Below are 23,779 nucleotides of genomic sequence, written 5' to 3'. Positions count from 1 at the left end.
ATAGACTATCCGAACCAATTAGATGTGTAAAATATAGGAAACAGAGACAGTAAGAACAACTTTTATTGTTGAGAGAGAATAAAATAATAAAAAGATTACATGTTGGAGAGAAATAAAATTAGTGTTGAGCATGCTAAATTTAATACAAGTATGAGCTAGAAAATCGAGGTAGAAGTAAAAATGGAGGCACAGATAAAAGAAAATTAGCACATAATAGTTGTGAAACAGTAAGTGTGGAAGGGATAGCCCAAATATAGCAAACAATTTATAAATAACAATTTTAAAATATTAATGAATAGATTTTTTAAATTAGTGAGATATCTAGAGGATAACAATAAGCATGTGATATCCTGGTGAATGTAGGAAATAATTGCATAGGAAAGAGTGGTGTAACATAACACAGTGGCTAAGAGACAAGAGGAATAAAAATAAACCATTAATTTCACATTTAGAAAGTCATTAATTATCATAGCAAGATGTGGGTTAAAAACGCATGGTGGATAGGCAAAGCAATCATCATTTTGGACTCCATTGACTAAGTTGAAAAGCAAATATCAATCCTTCTATAGCATGAGGTGGTAGGGACATTATCCAGAATCCATATCTACCATTTTACCTCTTTCATATCTTCATAGTACAAGAAAAGTATTGGGTGTTCTTCCTTTATCTTCCACCAGTTTTTAACATGAGCAAACCAGGAACCGTAGCTCACTAAAACAAGATAAAAGTCTATTTTCACAAACATTCATCAAATTAAATATTTCTTTCTGAACGTTAAGTCAAATTGTGAAAATGTTTGTGGAATTTAGCAATCAAAGAAACTGAAAATATGAGGCCAATTTTAAAAAGTAAAATTAGCTATTTATGGATATATAAGCATCAGATATTTTATAATATCAAGTATGAAGAAAACATTTCAGACAAAAATATACTGACCTGCAAAAAGTTATACTTAGCTTCACAAAGAAGAAAACTATTATCTTACAAAGTACTCATATCAACTGTTTATCTAAGAACTACAAATATAACATATACATTAACATATCTAATTACTTAAGCAAGTTAAACAATGTCTATTGTGATCAGGGACTGAGAATGGATATCTAGCAACCGAGAACAGATTGTAGAATATTTTTGTATGCCAATGATTAATACTAGTTTTATAAATTGAATGTCATAGTAAAATATTAGATGCATTAGATTTAATGTTTTAGATAATATTTGAACATACTTTTTGCTGAGTTGGAAAAATAAGTATTTTGAAAGTCATAAAAGTTATTGTTAATAGGATTATTAAAATTAAAAAATTACTTCTTAATTTTAAGATAAAGTCTATGTACCCTTTCCAGTTATGAATTTCTCCAGATATTCTTCCCAGGTACCAGGAAAAGGTTGTAAATTGTTCATTAAGTCGAAATGGTAATATGAGACTGAAACGTCCTTGGCATTACGAGCCACATAAATAATCTGTAGTGGGGGGTGGGGAGTAGGAGAAAAACATAAAATGAAAGATGTTTTATTTAGGAAAAAATTAACCTATAAGCATATAAAATAGCAGAGTACTTTTTCAACTGGAAATTGTGGGCCAGAAAGGTCCATCTATTAGCAATTAAAATATAGAATCAATCAAAGTGATTTTCAATACAGCAATGTATTTTTGAGATTAGAACCATTGAGCTATAGAGGTTTTGAAACAAAGATTTCAGTTTCTGGCCCCTTGACACTGTGAACCACAAATAGACCACTGTGTCTTTTGGAAGAACTTCAAGGTCCTAGAACACATGTTATCAAGAAAATGACCCTATGACTAAAGAGAATACCAGCAAATCGAAAATAACAAAATCGTGGGAAAAAATAAAAGTTTTCACTTCTGCCAGTTAAATACCCAGAAAAATATTAAGTGCTGACAAAAAAACATAGAAAGAAAAAGGAGGCAAAGAAAAGATGTTAAAAGGCATTAAAATAAGTTTTGGGGGCATCCGGTTCAGCAACTGGAAGGTATAGACTCACTATTTTCTGTTTTCTACACTTAATATCACTAAAGCTATGGAAATTATTCAACAGACCATGATACAAGAATTCTAAAAGCATGCTGGATAAAAAGCTGAGTAATGCCAATGTGATGAGTTCCTCCTAGGTTTCCTTTTTATATCTTATAACCCTTGGACTGGGCAGCAAAAAGGACTGTGACCTGGAACCATTTACAGGCATACAGGAAACAAACAAAAAGTCTAGAAAAGTCTGCTCTCCCTGGTCAAAAGATTAGGAAAGAAGAAGGCCAACAGAGATATAGTGGAGAATCCCAAACTCTGCTTTATACCTGGGGTCCCTTTAGGTGAACTTATTCACTGCCAGTAGTGTCAGTGAAGCACTGGTCCATTGAAGCTCCTGCAATACAAATGGGACTTCATGGGCAGTCCCACCTACTCACAATGACAATATCAGAGAACCCCTGTTACTCTAAGGCCCCAAGACTTCTCTCCAACTTTCAAAAGGTCAGCCAACAAGAGCAGGAGGTCCAAGAAAGTACCTTATACCCTTTATGTGGCATCAGCAAGGACAGAACAGTATACCCAGCAGCTCCAGAAATCAAATCAGCAAGAAAAACAAAACTGAAATGAATCAAATATTAATTTATGTGACAAAGATTTAAAGTAGCTCTCATAAAAGAGCTTCAACATTCTATTAAAAATTGTCTTGGAGAGTAGACCAAGATGGCTGGATAGAAACCTCTACCAATTATCCCTCACACTTCCAAAGAAATATCAAATTTTCCAACTACCTACACAGAAAAAGTACCTTCATAAGAACCAAAAATCAGGTGAACACTCACAGTACCTAGTTTTAATTTCATATAACTAAATAGCCACTGAAGAGGGTAGAAAAGATAGTCTTAGAAATGCCAATGCCACTCCTCTCCCAACCCTTAGTAGCAACTATTTGGCATGGTGAGAATCTGTGCACTTGGGAGAGGGAGAGCACAGCAATTATGAGACATTGCATTGAACTCAATGCTGCCCTGTCACAGTGGAAAGGAAAGCCAGACTGAACTCAGATGACAGCCCTCCATGAAGGAGGCATATTGAGCAATCCTATCTACAGGGGAATCACACATCCCAGTGGTAGAAACTTGTGTTCGGCAAGCCTCACCACCACAGGCTCACCTGTAAATAAACTTAAAGGGCAGTCTAGGCAGTGCTGAGATGGCCTCAAAGCCAGTGGACTTGTAGGTTACATAACATACTGAGACATACATGACTAAGGGAGCGTTTGCACCACCGTTTCCCAAGGGAGGAAAGGGGACATCATATTGTACCTTACAAAGTAAGGGAAGAGAACAAAATTTCTGCCTGGTAATCTAGACAATTTTTTCAGATCTTGTTCAAGACCACCAAGGCAATACCTCTACAAGTCTGCAAGAAACCTGATATTAGTGGGATTGGGGTGCCCCTAGGTGAAGATGTGGCTGCAGTGACCAAAGATTTAGATCACAGCACTCAATTCCCTTGTATACTTGGAAAGTCTTTCCATAAAAGACTGATACAAAGAAGCCCAGACTATGACGTCCACAATAAAAACCTAACTCTTCAATGCCCAGACGTTGATGAATATCCACAAGTGTGAAGACTATGCAGGAAAACATGACCTCAGCAAATGAACTAAATAGGCAGCAGTAACGAATCCCAGAAAATTGGAGAAAATATTTGCAAACTATACATTTGAACAAGAAATAAATGACCAGAATATAAAAGGAGCTCAAATAACTCTACAGAAAAAGTTCTAATAATCTGATTTAAAAATAGGCAAAATATCTGAACAGGCATTTCTCAAAGGAAGACACACAAATGGCAGGCATGTATATGAAAAGATGCTCAACATCATTCACCATTAGAGAAAGGCAAATCAAAACTAGAATTATATATTACCTCAACCCAGTTAAAATGACTTTTATTCAAAAGACAGGCAGTGCTACATGCTGGCAAGGATGTGGAGAAAAGGGAATTTTCCTACCTTGTCAGCAAGAATGTAAATAGTACAAATGGAGAACAGTTTGGAGGTTTCTCAAAAAAAAAAAAAAAAGCTGTCATATGATGATTCTTACACTCACACTACTCGGTATACACTCTAAAGAAAGGAAATTGGTATATTGAAGAGCTCTGCCTTCTAATGTTTATTTCAACACCATACTCAATAGCCTTATCTGGAAGCACCCTGAGTCCATCAATAGATGAATGAATAAGAAATATTTGGTATACATACACAATTGAGTAGTATGCAGCCATAAAAAAAAAGAAATTGAGTCATTTGCAACAACGTGGATGGAACTGTAGTTCATCATGTTAAGTGAAATAAGACAGGTTCAGAAAGACACACTTCACATGTGCTCATTTACTTATGAAAGTTAAAAATTAAAACAGTTGAACTAATGGAGACAAAAAGTAGAAGGATGGTTACCAGAAGCCAGAAGGAGTTTTGGGTGGTTAGCGAGTGAAGTATGATGATTAATGGGTACAAAATAATTGTTAGTAAATGCTGGGTCTTATTAATTATTTCTAACACAACAAGGTGACTATAGTGAATAATAATCGATCACTCTCAGCAAACACAGGAACAGAAAAACAATCACTGCATGTTTTCACTCATAAGTGGGAGCTGAACACTGAGAACACATGGACACAGGGAGAGGAACAACACACATGAGGGTCTGTTGGTGGGGCAAGGAGAGAGAGAGCTAAGAGCTAATGTACAAATAGCTAATTCAGGCAAGGCTTAATACCTAGGTAACAGGTTGACAGGTGCAGCAAACCACCTTGGCACACATTTACCTATGTAACAAATATGCATGTTCTGCATATATATGCCAGAACATAAAGAATAATAAAAGAAATAAAATAATAAGAAAAATAAAAAAAAATTCTATAGCCATTTAGCACCTAATTTTACCTATTTTAAAGAAATTATCCCAGATGAACATACAAAGATGCCTATACAATGGAATACAGGACAGACATAAAAATGTTACCATTTTAGGACGGGTAGTAATTGTATTGAAAAATGTACTCAATACAGTATATTGTTAAATGGAAAATAGTTATAAAGCAGATTATACAGAATTATTTTCATTTAGAAATATACATATATAACTTTTATTGTGGTGGTTGTTATAGAAATATATACCTGTGATAAAAATAACATAGAACTGTATATACTACTGTATATATGCTTTGTGACAATGTCAATTTCCTGGCTTCTGATGACATAGAACTACATACACTCATTGTACCAACTGCAATTTCCTGGCTTCTGATAGTATATTTTAGTTACGTAAAATATAATCATCAGGTATAACTGGGTGAAGTGTATATACAACAATTCTGTTGTTGTTATAACTTCTCATGTATTTATAATTATTTCAAAACAAAAAGTTTTTTCTGTACATATATAGTTTAGAAGTGAGGCAAATAAAACAAACAAGCCCATTCAAAAGTGGGCAAAGGATATGAACAGACACTTTACAAAAGAAGACATACATGAGGCCAACAAACATACGAAAAAATGCTCATCATCACTGGTCATCAGAGAAATGCAAATCAAAACTACATTGAGATACCATCTCACGCCAGTTAGAATGGTGATCATTAAAAAATCTGGAGACAACAGATGCTGGAGAGGATGTGGAGAAATAAGAACACTTTTACGCTGTTGGTGGGAGTGTAGATTAGTTCAACCATTGTGGAAGACAGTGTGGCAATTCCTCAAGGACCTAGACATAGAAATTCCATTTGACCCAGCAATCCCATTACTGGGTATATATCCAAAGGATTATAAATCATCCTACTATAAGGACACGTGCACACGAATGTTCATTGCAGCACTGTTTACAATAGCAAAGACCTGGAAACAACCCAAATGCCCATTGATGATACACTGGACAGGGAAAATGTGGCATATATACACCATGGAATATTATGCAGCCATCAAAAACGATGAGTTTGGGTCCTTTATAGGGACATGGATGAACCTGGAAACCATCATTCTCAGCAAACTGACAGAAGAGCAGAAGATCAAACACCGCATGTTCTCACTCATAGACGGGTGTTGAACAGTGAGAACACATGGACACAGGGAGTGGAGCATTACACACTGGGGTCTGTTGGGGGGCAATAGGGGAGGGACGGTGGGGTGTGGGGAGTTGGGGAGAGATAGGAAGGGGAGAGATGCCAGGTGTAGGTGATGGGGAGTAAGGCAGCAAATCACATTGCCATGTGTGTACCTATGCAACAATCTTGCATGTTCTTCACATGTACCCCAAAACCTAAAATGCAATAAAATAAATGGAAAAGAAATGCAAAAACAAAACAAAAACAAAAACAAAAAGAGTAAAGAGGCCTAAATTGAAGTAAGATATGTACACTTCGCTTAAAGTGAGAAAATATTGACATCATTAGTCTGTGATGAGTTAGTTATGTGTATTTATGGCAATACCTAATTTTTCACTCACTGAGAAAACTATACAAAAAAAAATTTTAAAGTACTATAAATAAATAAAAATACGACTTCAAAATATTTCCTTTGCTGTAGCAAAGGAAAGGAAGAATCAGAACAGAAATGAGATACAGAAAGAACAAATAACGTGACAGATATACGTTCTAAGATGCCAATAATGTCTTTATTTATTTATTATTTTTAACTTTTATACTTTTATTTTAGGTCCAGGGGGTATGTGTGCAGATTTGTTGCCTGGGTAATTTGTGTGTCACTGGGGTTTTGTATACAAATAATTTCATCACCCAGGTAGTGAGCATATTACCTGATAGGTAGTTTTTTTGACTTGTATCCTCTGACCACCCTTCACACTCAAGTATACCCTGGTGCCTATTGATCCCATCTTTGTGTCCAAGTGTACTCACAGTTCATCTTCCATGCATAAGTGAGAAAATAGGATATTCGGTTTTCTGCTCTTAAGTTGATTTGCTTAGAATAATGGACTCCAGCTGCATCCATGTGGCTGCAGAAAATATAATTTCCTTTTCTTTATGGTTGTGCAGTATTCCATGGTGTATACACACCACATTTTCTTTATCTGTTCCACCATTAATAGGTATTGTATTAATAAGTTCTTACTCTTCTATAAAGAACTATGTGAGAATAGATAAGTTATAAAGGAAAGAAGTTTGATTGACTCACAGTTGTGCATTGCTGGAGAAGCCTGAGGAAACTTACAATCATGGCAGAAGGCAAAGGAGAGGCAGACACTGTCTTCACAGGATGGCAGGATGGAGTGAGTGCAAGCAGGGGAAATGCCAGACACTTATAAAACCATCAGATCTTGTGAAAACTCACTGTCATGTGAACATCATCAAATTGCCCCTATGGTCCAGTTACCTCCACCAGTTCCCTCATATGACATATAGGAATTATTACAATTTAAGATGAGATTCGAGTGTAAAGACAGAGCCAAACCATATCATCCTGCCCCTGGCCTCTTTCATATCTCATGTCCTCCATTTCAAAACACAATTATGCTCTTCCAACAGTCTCCCAAAGTCTTAATTTATTCCAGCATTAACCCAAAAGTCCAAGTCCAAAGTCTCATCTTAGATAAGGCAAGTCCCTTCCACTTATGAACCTGTAAAATTGAAAGTCAGTTAGTTACCAGATACAATGAGGGTATAAGCATTTGGTAGATACCCCCATTCCAAATGGGAAAAGATGGTCAAAACAAAAGAGGCTAGAGGTCCCATTCAAGTACGAAATCCAGTGGGGCAGTCATTAAACCTTAAAGTTCCAAAATGATCTCCTTTGACTTTTGTCTCACATCTAGGTCAAGCTGATGTAACAGGTAGGCTCCCACAACTTTGGACAACTCTACCCCTGTGGCTATGCAGGGTACAGCCCCTCTCTTACCTGCTTTCACAGCTGGTGTTGAGTGTTTACAGCTTTTCCAAGTGCACAGTGCAAGCTCTCAGTGGATCTACTATCTTGGGGCCTGGGGGATGATGGCCTCTTGTCACAGCTCCGCTAGGTGATACCCCAGTAGGGACGCTGGGTGGAGGGTCTCCAATCCCACATTTCCCTTCTGTACTGCTCTACCAGAAGTTCTCCATGAGAGCTCCACCCATGAAGCACACCCCTGCCTGGACAGCCAGGTGTTTCCATAGATGTTTTGACATCTAGGCAGAGATTTCCAAACCTCGATTATTGACTTCTGTGTACCTGCAATCTCAACACCATGCGGAAGCTGCTAAGGCTTGGGGTTGTCACCTTCAGAATCCATGGCCCAAGCTGTACACTGGCCCCCTTTTAGCCACAGCTGGGTGGTCTGGGACTAAGTCACCAAGTCCCTAGGCTGCACATAACAGAGGGGCCCTGGGTCTGGCCCATGAAATCATTTTTTTCTCCTAGATTTCTAGGCCTGTGATGGGAGGGGCTAATGACAGGCCTTGGAGACCTTTACCACATTGTGTAGGTGATTAGCATTTGGCTCGTTGTTACTTATGCAAATTTCTGCAGCCAGGTTGAATTTCTTCCCAGAAAATAGGTTTTTCTTTTCTACTGCATTATCAGCCTGCAAATTTTTCAAACTTTTATGTTCTGCTTTCTGTTGAATGCTTTGCCCCTTAGAAATGTCAAAGTTCCCCTAATCTCTAAGGCAGGGGCAAAATGCTGCCAGTCTCTCTGCTAAAGCATATTAAGATTCCTCTACTCCATCTGAGACCACCTCAGCCTGGACTTCATTGTCCATATCACTATCATCATTTTGGTCAAAACCATTCAATAATTTTCTAGAAATTTGGGAACGTTCCCACATCTTCCAATCTTCTGAGCCCTCCAAGTCTCTAGGAAGTTCCAAACTTTCCCACATTTTTCTGTCATCTTCTGACCCCTTCAAACTGTTCCAGCCTCTGCCCACTACCCACTTCCAAAGTCACTTCCAGATTTTCTGGTATGTTTAATAGTAGTGCCCTACTACCTCAGTACAAATTTACTGTACTAGTTCATTCTCACACTGCTATGAAGAACTGCCTGAGACTGGGTAATTTGTGAAGGAAAGAAGTTTAGTTGACTCACAGTTCCCTATTGCTTTTGAGGCCCCAGGAAACTTATAATCATGGTGGAAAGCAACGGAGAAGCAGTCAGCTTCTTCACAGAGTGGCAGGACAAAGCAAGTTTTAGCAAGGGAAATGCCAGACTCATAAAACCATCAGGTCTTGTGAGAATTCACTTATTGTCGTGAGAACAGCATGGAGGAAACCACCGCAATGATTCAATTACCTCCACCTGGTCCTGCCCTTGACAGGGGATTATTACAACTCAAGGTGAGATTTGGGTATAGACACAGAGCCAAAGCATATTAGGCAACTAGGTTGATTCCTTTGCTATTGTGCACAATCCTATGATGAACATACAAGTACATGTATCTTCTTGGTAGAACAATTTATATTCCTTTAGGTAACTACTCAGTAATGGGATTGCTGGGTTTTATGGTAATACTGTTTTAATTGTTTTATTTTGAAAAGTGTCTATGTCTTTTGCCAGTTTTTAATAGGGTTGTTTTCTGCTCATTGATTTAAGTTCCTTATAATTCTGCATATAGATCTTTGTCAGAGGCATAGTTTGTAAATATTGTCCCCATTTTCCTATGCAGAAACTACTTAATTAGGTCCTACTTGAACATTTTGGGTTTTGTTGCAATTGCTTTTAGAGACTTCATCATAAAATCTTTTCCAAGTCCTCCATCCAGATTACCCAGAATGATATTTTCTAAATTTTCTTCTGGGTTTTTATAGTTTTCATAAATACATTCAAATATTTAATTAATTTTCAATTAATTTTTGTATATTGCAATAAGAAGGAGTCCAGTTTCAATTTTCTGCATACTAGTAGTCTTCTATCACACCACCACTGATTGAAAAGTTATTTCTTCATTGCTTGTTATTGTTAACTGTGTTGAAGATCAGCAGGTTGTAGGTAGGTGTGCATCTTTATTTCTAGGATCCCTAACCTGTTCCATTGGTATATGTGTCTGTTTCTGTACAAGTACCATGCTGTTTTGGTTACTGCACCGTTGTAGTATAAAGTTGGAGATCGTGATGCCTCTGGCCTTGTTCTCCTGCGTCTCTGAGTCTAGCAATTTTTATAGACCTTAGAGGAGAAGAAGTGCATGGTGATTGGTCCATGGGCGGGCATGGGTGGGCCTGGAAGAAAGCACTACAGGTTCCCACTCCGGTCTACAGGACCAACAGCCCAGCCCCCAGGTTTCAGGCCTGCTCCAGCTTGAAGGTGGGGCTTCAACGGAAGCCCAGCCTCTTCTGTCCAGGAGCCTGTCTACCTCCTACCACCCTTCATAGCGCTCAAGCTGTTACTGCCAAGGGGTGCCTGCAGGCCAGTCTCAAGCTACCCTCAGCAGCCCCTCAACTTCCCTCCTGTGTCCTGGGTGCCTGAATTCTGGAGGGGGCTGAGGTGATGGGGGCTGGTGTGTAAGAGCTGTCCCAAGTGTGCACACATCCAAGTGGGCTGTGACAGCAAGCACCCAGGCTTGGTCCCAACCTTGCTCCGAGATTGGAGGGTGTTATGGGAGCAGGCAGAGGCCAGATAGTGGGAGCAGACACTTCTGAGCCTGTGGGAACAAGGCAGCAACCTTCCTTGGCCTCAAGAGTGCAGAAATGCCTGGGTCAGTAGCCACGCATGGGTGGCTGCAGCTGCTTCCAGGAAGGCAGTGCTGTTGTCTGCTCCTGGCCCGCAAAAGCATAGGGAGGCCAGGGTCCACAGCCATGACTTGGGCTATTGCAGCTGTGCCCAGGAGCATGGGGTTTCTGCCTGTTCCCAGCTCCGGCTAGCTCCCTGGGCACCCCACGTCTTATATAATATCTTTTTGGAGTTATCAGGATTCCAGGATTGTAGGGCACCACCCTGGACCCAGCTCTGCCTTGGAACCCCTCTATGCCCATCCCTCCTTGCCTAACTATGCTGCTTTCCTATCTGTGGGTGACTCAGCTAGTCTCCATGGCGGTGGCAGGGCAATACCAGGGCAGCAAGCTCTGCGGGAGTCCCAGGGGTGGATTCTAGAAACTGCCAGTCTCCTCTCTGTGTTTTCCCCACATGAGAGGTGCAGCGGCCCCAGCCAATCTTGCACAAAGGAACACGACAAGCTCAGGGACAGCGCCTCAAGTCCTGGCTCCACCTTTGGCCGGGGCTTGTGGGCTCACGAGACATAGCAGGGAACGTGATTGAGGCCATAGAAGAGGCTCTGGGCCTAGGAGTGAGTCCTGTCCAGCCGAGCAAGAAAGGGTAAGGGTGGCGCATTTGGCTACTGCAGGTTCACGGGGCACAGGGGTCCCACTGCTACCATTGCTGTTCCTGCAGCCACTCCTGCCGCCACCACCCACGTCTCCCCACTGCAGCTGATGTGATGGCAACAGCTATTCCCGACTGCTGTCGCTGCCATCACTAGGAAGTTGTATTTTTCTGAGAATTCATCCCTTTCCTTCTAGGTGTTCTAGTTTGTAGGCATAAAGGTGTTTGTAGCAGTCTCTGAGAGTTCCTTCTATTTTTGTGGTGTTGGTGGTAAGATTACCTTTGTCATTCGTACTTGTGTTTATTTGGATCTTCTCTCTCTCTCTCTCTTTTTTTTTTTTTTAATAATCTAGCTAGCGTTATATCTTGTTTATTCTTTCAAAAAACAAGCTTTTTTTGTTGACTTTTTGTATGGATTTTCACATCTCAATTTCATTCAGTTCTGCTCTGATTTTCGTTATTTCTTTTCTTCTGCTACTTTTGGTGTTAGTTTGCTCTCATTTGCCTAGTTCCTCTGGGTGCAATGTTAGGTTGTTAATGTGAGACCTTTCTAACTTTTTCATATAGGTATTTAGCACTATAAACTTTCTTCTTAGTACTGTTTTAGCTGTGTCTCAAAAATTCTGATATGTTGCATCTTTGTATCTCTGTTTGCATTTGTTTCAAAGACTTTTAAAAAAACTTCCTGCCTTAATTTCATTATTTATCCTTTTCAAGGGCTGTCATTTAAATTCCATGTAATTGTATGATTTTGATAGATCTTTTTGGCATTAATTTATATTTCTATTGTGCTGTAGCCCAAGAGTGTGGCTGATATGATTTCAGTTTTGTATTTATTGAAAATTGCTTTATGGCTGAGTGAAGCATGTGGTCAATTGCATAATACGTGTCATGCGAAGACGAGAGGAATGTATATTCCGCAGTTTGGTAGATGTCTGTTAGGTGCATTTAGTCAAGTGTTGAGTTTAAGTCCTGAATATCTTGCCTTGATGATCTGTCTGACACTATCATTGGGGTGCTAAACCCTTTCACTAATATTATATGGTTATGTAAGTATTTTTGTAGGTCTGTAAGAGCTTGTTTTATGAATCTAGGTGCTGTAAAGTTGGGTGCATATGTATTTAGAATAGTTACATCTTCTTGATGACTAAAACCTTTTTTCATTGTATAATACTCTTCTTTGTCCTATTCGATGGTTGGTTTAAAGTCTCTTTTGTCTGAAATAAGACTAGCAACTCCTGCTTTTTTTGTTCTCTGTTTGTTTATTATATATTTCTCCGTTCCTTTACTTTGAGACTATGGATGTTGCTGAATGTGAGATGAGTCTCTTGAAGTTTGAAGGTAGTAGACTTGGGTCTTGCTTCTTTATCCAACTTGCCATTTTGTCCCTTTTAAGTTTCTCATTTAGCCCATTTATATTCCAGATCAAAATACATATGTCAAGATTTATCCTGTAATTGTGCTGTTAGATGGTTATTATGTAAACCTGATTGTGTAATTGATTTATACTATCAATGTTCTGTGTATTTTGGTATGTTTTTGTGGTGGCTGGTTTGTCTTTTGTTTCCATGTTTAGTACTTCCTTAAGGGCCTCTAGGAAGACAAGTCTGCTGAGAATGGATTCCTTTAGTATTTCCTTTTCTGAAAAGGATTTCATTTGTTAATCACTTTTGAAGCAGTTTGACTCTATATGAAATTCTTGGTTGGAATTTCCTTTTTTTCAGGAATACAGAATACAGGTCCCCAATCTCTTCTGACTTGTAAGATTTCTGCTGAATAGTTCACTGTTAACCTGGTACAGTTCCCTTTGTATATGACCTGCCCTTTTCCCTAGCTGTCTTTAAGATTTCTTACTCACATTGAACTTGGAGACCTTCTTTCATTCTCTATTTTAAGAACTGTTGTCTTATGTAATATTTTTTTGAGCTTCTCTGAATTTCCTGAATTTGCATGTTGACTTCTCTAGCAAGGTTGAGAGTTTTTATTGACAATATCCTCCAATATGTTTTCCAAGTTAATTGAACTCTATCTCTTTTAGAAATTCCAATGAATCACAGGTTTGGTGTCTATAGAATCCCATATTTCTTGGAGGTTTTATTCATTATTTTTAATTCTTTTTTTTTTTTGTCTGCCTGCATTGATTCAAAGCAACAGTCTTCCATCTCTGATACTCTTTTCTCAGCTTAGTCTATTCTATTATTAATGTTTCCCATTGTATTACGAAATTTCTTTAGTGAATTTTTTTATTTCCAGAAGTTCAGTTTTGTTCTTTCTTATTGTCTATGTTGTCTTTCTACTTTTGGTCAGTTTTACTGTTTTCCTTGGATTGGGTTTCAACCTTCTCCTGTATTTCATTTAGTTTCCTTGCCATCTAGATTCTGAATTCTATGTCTGTCATTTTAACAATTTCAATCTGGTTAAGAACCATTGCTGGCGAGCTAGTTAAGTCATTTGCAGGCAAGAAGACACTCTGGCTTTTAAAGCTGCCAGAATTCTTGAGCTGTTTGTTTCTCATCTGTGTCAACTAATGTTTCTTTAATCTTTGAAATTACTTTTCTAAAATTTTTTGGATGGTGCTTTTTGCTTTTATATTCTTTATTGTCCTTGAGGTTTTGACGGTAGTGTAAATTTGGGTTTATTAGATTGTTTTCCTTTTTGGATGCTTTTGGGGGACCAAGGCTTAATTCAGCACTCCAAGGATAAGGGCTCTGTCTCTGGGAAACTAGAACAAGACCTGTGGCTTTGTTCTGTGTCCCCTGTGGTCAAACATCTGCTCTGTCAGAGGTGCTGATGTGTTTCCAGTCTACTAGCAACAACATTCCAATCAAGGTTTCTGGTAAAAGAGCTTCATTGGAGCAGTGGAGTCAACATGGGAGAATGTAATCCAACAGGGCAGCAGGGGGCCAGAGGCACATGTGTAGTGATGGGGCAACCATGGGTGTGCACTTGCTCACAGGGTAGCAGGGGTAGGCTTCAGTTTACTGTGCACTGATGGGAGAAGCTGAAGGTGGATCTGTTCCAGCAGGGATACATAAGCAAAAGTGAAAAACTGGAAGTAGGGAGCTTCTAGCTGAAGAACTATGACAGCCACTGCTGGCAAGAGCTTTGGCAGGGCAGCTGAGGCTGTGCACTTAGCGAGTGTGGCTGCACAGGGACCCTAGTAGAGGCTGGCACAGAGAGGAGTGGTCAGATCAGACTGGCCCAGGCCCGTGCGCAATACAGGCCTGATTTCTCCAGATCTGTGAGCTAACAAAAGCTAAAGCCACCTAAAGAAATATGGAGCCTTGAGGGATGGGCACCTATGGCCGTGCTCCACTGCAGCTATTCCTGCGCCAAACTCTCTGGGCTCCACACAGAGTAGAGTACTGTCTCTGCCAATTCTCTGGGAAGTTCTCCCTGCCAACTAAAATGTCTCTAGGTGTCACGGAGTCTCCTTCAGCTAGGATCCTGGTGGTCCATGGTAAGAGTGGGCCACTCCATGCCTGTTTTACTCGCTCCTTTTCTATGAGCTGTGCAGGGCCAGGAATGAGTTACAGTGCTCAGCAACCCTGTGCAGGATTCCTAGATTCCTCACCCTTTAGCTGTGGGGTCTGCATTCTCCCTCTATTCACTCTTAATGCCTTTTATCCAAAGATCTGTTTGGAGTTTGCCAGTCTGCTTGATATTCTGGTCTTTTTTAGTGTAAGAAGCTCTTCCAGAATTCATATGGTCAAACAAATTGACTCTACCCTCTAACTACTTTAAATTTATATAATATACACACATGAATCCAAAGACAAAAATTGGCAGAGTGTATAAAAACGGAACTCAGCCATATGCTGTCCAAAGGACACATTTCAAACAAAATGACAATGATACATTGAGTATAAAAGAATAGAAAAGAAATATGTAATGCAAGCATTAATCAGTAAAAACTAGGAGTGGCTATATTAATACAAGACAAATAGACTTTAGTTCAAAAAAATTGCAAGGCACATTATATAATGATAACAGTACTAATCTGTTAAGAAGACAAAGCAATTCTGAATTCCAAACAGCAAAGAGAAGAACTTCAAAATACATGAAACGAAAGCCAATAAAGCTGAAATAGGAATAGACAAACAATAGTTATAGTTGAGCATGTTTACAATCCACCCTCAGGCAATTGATAGAACTGCTAGAAAGAAAACAAGAAAGGACATAAAAGAACGGAACTACCTTATTGCTCAAGAGGATGTAATAAAAATACAGAGAATACATTCACCTACAAAGAAGAATACACAGCCTGCTCAAGTGCTCATGAAACATTTACCAAGATAGAACGAGATGAACCATAAGAAATGTGAAAGAATTGCAATGATGTAGAGTATGGTCTTTGGCTAAAATGGAATAAAACTAGAAATCAGTAGAAAAAGGAAAACAAAATTCCTCAAACACTTAAAAATTAAATCATACCCTTCAAAGTCTTGCAATAAATGAGAAAATTTCAAATAAAATGAAAATATGCCTAGCAATTGAAATTGCTAGCATGACATCAATTGAAAGCATGACATATCAAAATTTTGGGGGTGCAACTAAAGCTGTACTGAGGAAATGCATTTACAAAACTAAATGTTTATTTTAGAAAAGAGTAAGGAAACAAATCAATAATCTCAGTTCCTACTTAAAGAGATTAGGAAAAGGAGAGTAAAAAAACCCAAAGCAAGTAGTTGGAGAGAAACAATAGAGATAAAAAGTGGAAATCTATGAAACTAAAAACAGATAAACAACAGAAATAATTTAAAAAAATAAATAACTATCTTTAAAAATCAATAAAATTAATACACTTATAGCAAGACTGACAAAGGCAAGAGAGAGAAGGCACAAATAACAGATCAGGAGCAAAATGGGGTATCAGAACAAATCCTGCAGCCATTAAAATAATAATGAGTATAATGAACAACTTTTAATTCATAAAGTCAACAACTTAAAAAATTTCTCACACATCATTAATTGTCAAAAGTCAGATAAGAAAAAACACATAACCTACATAGCACTATAAAGAAACAGAATTTGAGACTGGTAGGATGGCTCATGCCTGTAATCCCAGCACTTTGGGAGGCCGAGGTGGGTGGATCACCTGAGGTCAGGAGTTTGAGACCAGCTTGGCCAACATGGTGAAACCGGATCTCCACTAAAAATACAAAAAATTAGCCAGGTGTAGTGGTGCGTGCCTGTAGTCCCAGCCACCTGGGAGGCTGAGACACAAGAATCGCTTGAACCCGGGAGGTGGAGGTTGGAGTGAGCTGAAATCACACCACACCACTGCACTCCAGCCTGGGCAACAGAGTGAGACTCTCTTTCAAAAAAGAAAGAAAAGAAATAGAATTTGAAATATACAATTTCCCCAAAAGTAGATAAGCAGGAACAAATGTTTTTCCAAAGAATTTTACCAAATCTTCAAATAAGGACTAATGTCTTTAAGTTCTGTTTTTACAGAAGGCCTGAAGATCTAGGGAGAGTTGGGGGAATAAAAGTAGCAATATTTTGCTGAGATTTGGATTCTATTGCTGCTCAAGTTTGGAACACTTGAGTATATAAATTCAGACTAAAACTTAATTTGCAATTGAAGTATTTCAATGTAGCTTAGTTTTCCTGGTCACAAATAAATGACACTTGAAGATTTATGTACAATGTGAATGGGTATAGATTGTTGCAAGTATTTGGTTAAAAATATATATATCTAAAAATTAACTCTGTGAGTGGGTAAAGGGATAGGGCCACAGTGGAAAACTGACTTGGAGTCTGGAGTATACCTTGCAGTTGTTCTCCCAGAAAGACTTAGGAAGAAGATCAGTCGGTAGATGTGTTTTCACAATCCGGGGTGATGGATTCTTCTGTAATTCTTCTACACCTGAGAAATTTTAGTTAAGTATATAGATATATTAGAGTTTCCAGGGAGGTTACATTTCCTTATTTCCTTCTTTTGCCAACCAGTTTTTTGTTTTGTTTTGTTTTGTTTTGTTTTTCCTGAGATGAAGTCTCGTTCTGTCACCAGGTTGGAATGAAATGGCGCAATTTCTGCTCACTGCAACCTCTGCCTCCTGGGTTCAAGCGATTATCCTGCCCCAGCCTCCTGAGTAGCTGGGACTATAGGCTTGTAGTCCCCGCTAATTTTTCTTTTTTTAATTTTTAGTAGAGATGGGGTTTCACCATGTTGGCCAGGATGGTCTTTATCTCTTGACTTCATGATCCACACACCTTGACCTCCCAAAGTGCTGGCATTATAGGCATGAGCCACAGTGCCTGGCCGCCAACCAGTTTTTCAATATATTTTTGAGCATTATACAATGCAGCTAAATTCTGAACCAATCACAGGGATTTCACCACATTCCTTGAGGCAGTACTGTGTAACATTGAAGAGTACACATTCTGAGGTTAACACCCAGAGCTCAAATGCTGACTCTTTCACTTAAGCATTGTGAGACACTTTGAAAGTATTTCAAAATCTCTGTACTTCACTTTCCCTGTCTCCAAAATGAGAAACAATAATACTCCTTTTAATAATTTGGAGTTTTATTGTACCTGTGCATTGCTATAAATGACTTTTTAAATGTTTTCTGCATGCCAAAGAGATATCAATAATTAGTAAGTCTAAAATTGGCTGTTGTGTTTTATCAGGTAATGTAGCATAGATGATGTTAATTTTGTATATATTATCACCTGTTGTATCTATATTTTCATTATATTGTATATGTGTCATATGTCTCTCCATATATAGATACACAGTAAAAATGTGTAATCTTTAGAGGTTACCTTAACTCTCTAAAGTCACACAACAAATACGTGGTAGAACTTGGTTTCAGATTAAGGTCTTAAGGTAGATGATACATGAACTTCTCATGCATTCTTTTTTGTTTTACAGTATTACTTATACACAGTCTAAACTCTAGAATACCTGATAATCTTACATATTTTTCCCATCTCTGAATACAAAAGCAAACTCACACAAAATTGCATCTGGCTCACTCATTGAAAACAATACTTTGTTTTAAATATTTGAAATAATTCACTGCATATGCTAAGAAGTCATTCGGCCTATTACAACATTTTTCTTTTAATGTTCTATATAACCTACTTTGGTTTAATAGTTTATTTACTTATTTGCTTGTTTGCTCTGTGTTCCCATGTCCCTTCCCCAACCTCACTCCTAAACACACACTAAAATGGAGATTTCAAAAGAGCAGAAATGTAACTTTTTTGTTCATGAATAAACGTCTATAGAGAACAGTGAATAGCACATAGTCAGTACGCAAAAGATCTATTTAATGTCAGTAGAGACAGGTTTGGCAGACAGGAAATTTAAAAATGTGAAAATCCCAGTTAAATTTGCATTACCAGATAAATAGCAGGTTGTTTTTAGCATAAATATTTCTTAAAACATTTGGAAAGTACTTATGCTTAATAAAATGGTTATTTATCTGAATTTCAAATTAATTAATTGTCACATATTTTATTTGCAAACATAAATTACTGTAAGCATATATTACGATACAACTCCACCAGGGATTTTATTATGCTTCTACTGATCTAGCAGCTACAGTCCCTTTACCTAGCATATATAAATGAGAAATTGTAATCTTCCACAACTTGTTATTACTTAATGCCCACAGCATAATTTAGATCTGTTTCTCTTAAGAAGTTTTGCTCACATCTGTTGTTCCTTGTTCCCCATTCAGCTTCCCTGAAAGATTTCTCAATTTCCCCTGTTTTGCAATCATTTTGCCAAGAGTCTTTTAAATGAACTCTTTATATCTATAAGTATGAGTATTAGGAATGTATAAAGATAACACAATTTTTCACATTCAGGCTCTAGAGTAGATTTAAAGGCTGAAGTTTACCCTTGTCTACCTGCTAGACTTCAACTATTCACTGTCAGGCAATGTGACACAGCCTCCCTCTGTATTCCCAATCCTGCCTCCCATCTGTTATCCCTGACTACCACATCTTAGATTACTTTGGTTCTGTCATTTTTCATTTCATACTTTCTATGGCTCTGAAGTCTTACCTCACTCTTAAACTCATTAGAATTCCTTGCCCTCAGCATAATCCCTCAGTTCCAAGCTTTCCAAGGATAGACATGTTTAAGAACATCAAACTCCCATCATAACCATTTGCTTTAGGAATCTTTGCAGTTTGCATTTTAATTCCTTGACATATGTAAGAGTAACAGGTTTGTGAGATTAGCAGATTTGCTTTTAAGTAAAAAATGTTGAGTATTTATACTTGAATTTTAAGTTGAAATCTTGCTATTTTTCTTTTTAAAATACTGTTAGAGACAGAGTCTTTCTCTGCTGCTCAGATTGGAGTACAGTGGTAGAATCACTGCTAAGTTTCTGTGTAGTTTTGGAACATTTAAAGTGACTAGGATTTGCTGTATTTATGAACTTAATTTATTAAAGTATAAGTACTTGGAAAGGTTTGTCTTGGTCAGATAATTGAAGTACTCAAGGAAATGAGATATACCAATTATATAAATGCCATTTAAGTGTTTAAAGGAGCTTAATTAAATTTAACTTGGATTGAATATTAAACTACTTTTGTTATATAAGTAAAATAATAATATTTATAAGTTGAACTTGATGGCTTAGGAAAGAACTGGGATTTTAGATTTGTAACTTTGAAAAATTGAATGTATTTCTTAAACAAAACAAAACAAAAAAAGATTGGCATTTGCTCTCTGATTTCTGGCAATCACCTAGAAGGACGGACACCCTGCCAGTTGATCTTTCTCTGACTATGGAAGTAACTAGTTGAGTCAGCCTGCTGAGGGGGTCCTCCACTACAGGAGAGGATTTGGATATTTCTCTTTCTATTGATATACAGGTCTATCACCATCCTACTATTTATTTTTATCCGATGATTCCAACAACATTTGAGAGTCGAGCTTCACTTCTTGAATACTGCTCTCATTTACCTACAGAACACCATACTCTTTCATTTCCTCCTTTTTTTTGTTTGTTTTTTTTAGTTTCCTTTGCTAACTCCTCTTTCTCTACCAATCATCTTCATGTTGATGTTTTTTCACAGCTCTGTCCTGCTCTTCTTATATTGCTCCACAGGCATTCCCTGGGCAATCACATTGATTCCAATGTCCAATTATGCTGAGCATTGCCTAATAAACATCTTTTAACAAATACCATCATTTTAATGTATTAAATTTTTAACTGATTATAATATCCAATGGCATCTCAAAGTTAACATTTCACAACTGAATTATTAATAACCCTACACCCAAATGTGTTCCTCTCCATGTACTTTTCCTTGCAAGCAAATGGTTCCACAGTCTGCTTGCTTGATGGAAATAAAACGGTAAGAGTCATTCTTAATTCTTACATTTCCTTCATGTTTCTTTTACAGTCCATGAACAAGTCAAAAATGTATCTTCTCTAGCATCCTCAATTCCACCTTCACAAAGCAACCTGTGGAGCCTTTGTATTTAAAACAACAAAAAACAACAAAAACTCTATAATTTTTCTTTGCCTAAAACCCTTCAATGTCTTCCTCAATGTTCTTAGGATAAAGTGAGAAAATAGTTTAAGAATTACAAGTCCTACATGATCTATCCTAGCCTAATTTCCAATTGCTTCGCATCCCAATTTTTCCTTCTTTCATGGATCTTTATAGTCCCTGGACTACATCAGGATCTTCCTGGAATAAGTTTTCCAGGACTATATCCTAGAATATTCTTTCCCCAAGTGTGTACAACTCTTTATTCTCAATTTGGAGTAGATACCCCTTATTAAATGAAGTTTAAACTAAAGCTGTCTTTTTATACATTTTAAGTTTGGCTTCAAGGTTTCTCTATATGTAGTGAACTGTAACCTAACTGGATGTGTAAACAGATTCTAATCTACTCTTGTGTTAATCACCAAGTATCAGTCAAAGGTGGCCAACTCTTCAAATTGTGTTCAAATAAGTCAAACACTAAGCAGTAACTAAGCCAGTTGTTTCTATAGCTCACTTCTGTTTTCTGTATGTTACATTTCTTCTTTCCATAAACCCTGTGGCTTTTCTGGAATCTCTGAGGCTATTTTGGCTGAAGAGGCTGACCAATTTGTGAATTGTCCTTTGCTCAGTTAAACTCTGTTAAATTTAATTTGTCTAAGTTTTTTTCCTTTATAGCCATTTAAAGTAAATTTTCCTATTGTTCAGTTCCATAGAAACATATTCTTTGGCTATGTAAGGCTAATAACATTGATATATTATTTACTTTTTAACATTACAGTATTACTGTAAGCTCCCTGTGATACCACATATAATTTCTAATTATTGTATATCTATACCATAGCACAGTGAATAATCTTTACAAGCAATCCATAAATATTTATGAAAGAAAAATTAATAGTATTAGTGAATTCTATGTTTTAAGAAGAGTTGCTACTTCCTTATTTATTAATTATAACAATGTCCTAAATTAGGAACTAATCTGACAAATTCTACCCAACAAAATTAAGTAAGACATAAAGAATATTATTTATTTTATTAACCAAATTTTCAGTTGTTTTCTACAGTAAGACTCTTTCATCTTTGCATGTTTTGTATCTTTGCAGGTATCATACCTGAATATGCAACAGACAAAAATAAAGTTTTGTCAGATTCCTCAGTTTTATATTGTTTCTCAACTTCCATTTTATGTTACCAAATCTACTCCAGTTTCAGTCAAAGTCACACATACAATAATGCATATGATGTGTAAATAATCTTACAAAATTATAATTCCAAGAGGTTTAAATTTACCTGATGTTCTTACTCCAGAGAGAGACATTTCCAACATTGGAACTTTTTTGTTAATAACGTCTCGCTTACATTTTTCAATATCGCCATCATTAAGAATCATGTCTACAATTTCACTAACCCAAGTATTACCTGCGGCAAAAGGGAATATTTAAAAAAATCATTACCCTAATTGCACAGGAGAGGGGGAAGTATCTATTGGAAACACTACCATCTTAACACATACTATTAAAGACTTAATTCCCCTTTCTATGCCCCAAATGCCAATTTTAATATACTAAAAGTAGATGGCTTCACTAAATGAATATTAAATTTACGTAGAATGGTAATAATTTTATGGAGAAGTTGATTTCCAGGAAACAAAAATTGCAGTCAGACTTGAATTTATCAGGCCACAGAACTCACCTGATTTAGGATAAGAGGCTATCACAATGTCATCTGGCCTGCTACGAAACTGTTCAATCCTTTCCCAGTTGCTCACAAAAGCACAAGGCATGGGACAACCATGAACCAACTTCAGATCTTTCCGCAGAACATCTTCTGGTGAAAGCATTTTAATACCAGATTTTACAAATATATAATAGATTGACAGCCTTTCTGGAGAAATATAGAGGACAAAATCAGAATCTGAGTCACTAATGTTGCTCTTAACACACTGCAATTTGTTACAAAGTAAAATTGGCCTTTAACATTCTGGGTACATGGATTTCTAAGTACAAAAGGCATATTATGTGGGCATTAGGCTGCAGTAGATTGCAAGAGCCACAGCTGGTTCCGTGACAAGTAGGACAAAGGTCTCTAGTGGAAGCTTTAGAAACAAATGAAACTGCATCTCTCACTTTGAATTAAAAAGCGTGTTTCACAGAAATATGCCAAAAACAATCTAACAATCTGGACTTAAGGTAAAATAAATCCATTGCTCACTATTAACACTTCAGCTATACCTCACTTTTCCTTACAGAAAATCTGCTCTGTCATTCTGACCTTTGATCTTTAGTTCGTAATTCACCTGCTTTCTTCATCTGCTTGTAATTTCTTTCTTTATCACTCATTTGGAGCAAGTGAATTATAATGTTCCTAGGTGTGGTTATTTTCATTTGTGTGTGTGTGTGTGTGTGTGTGTGTGTGTGTGTGCAGCTGTTGAGAGCCTTCTTGGTGTGGGTACTTTGAATCCTCATGAGGTGGATGAGGACATCACATGGCAAGGGGCTGGGCATGCTATTCAGATCTCTTCTTCCTCTTCTTAAAAAGCTACCAGACCCACTCCCATAATAACTCTCATGACTCAACCTGCCTCATCACTCAATCACCTCTTAAAGGCCCCATCTCCCAATACAACAACTTTGGGGATTAAATTCCAACATAAATTTTGGAGAGGAAAAATATTCAAACCATAATACATTAATGAATACCCTATGTGAGCAAGGGAAGTACACTTCAGTTTCATCCTATCATTGACTAAAATTCTGGATCAAACTAAATCATTCCATTCTTTATTGAGAGTTACTTCAATTCAATGTTACAAGAAAAAAAATTTTGTATAATCTTTAATTAATAAGTATTTTAATCATAGTACTAATAATACTAACATACACACTCTCTTTCTTGCTCTGTTTCTCGGTCTTTGTCATATATGCATGTGTTCGAAGGCAGTCAGACAGGAGGAATTCCTCTTTACTTCTAGGAGAGTCACGCTTTTGTTTCTATTCAGGCCCTCAACTGATTG

The 23,779-nt window shown here is 37.4% G+C and overlaps 1 protein-coding gene across 3 annotated transcripts in view; it reads right to left on the bottom strand.

Annotated features, from left to right (window-relative positions):
• The window catches only part of LOC108284777 (sulfotransferase family cytosolic 1B member 1), a 35,605-nt gene that overhangs the window by 7,816 nt on the left and 4,010 nt on the right, over positions 1-23,779 (bottom strand). For 2 of the 3 annotated variants that reach the window (XM_017501661.2, XM_017501660.2), the window contains exons 2-6: positions 22,459-22,650; positions 22,057-22,185; positions 17,073-17,170; positions 1,341-1,467; positions 617-711 (exon numbers count right to left, since the gene is read on the bottom strand). In XM_017501661.2, coding sequence (XP_017357150.1) covers positions 617-711; positions 1,341-1,467; positions 17,073-17,170; positions 22,057-22,185; positions 22,459-22,606 — 597 coding nt within the window. In that variant the 5' untranslated portion in view covers positions 22,607-22,650. Of the gene's footprint in view, positions 1-616; positions 712-1,340; positions 1,468-17,072; positions 17,171-22,056; positions 22,186-22,458; positions 23,545-23,779 lie in introns of those variants that run through there. The other variant, XM_037728911.1, reaches the window with a different exon arrangement.

This window comes from Cebus imitator, unplaced genomic scaffold (genome assembly GCF_001604975.1).
Source record: "Cebus imitator isolate Cc_AM_T3 unplaced genomic scaffold, Cebus_imitator-1.0 Scaffold283, whole genome shotgun sequence".
Taxonomy (NCBI): Eukaryota; Metazoa; Chordata; class Mammalia; order Primates; family Cebidae; genus Cebus; species Cebus imitator.
Note: the sequence above shows the minus strand (reverse complement) of the source record. Positions and strands in the feature narration are given on the sequence as shown.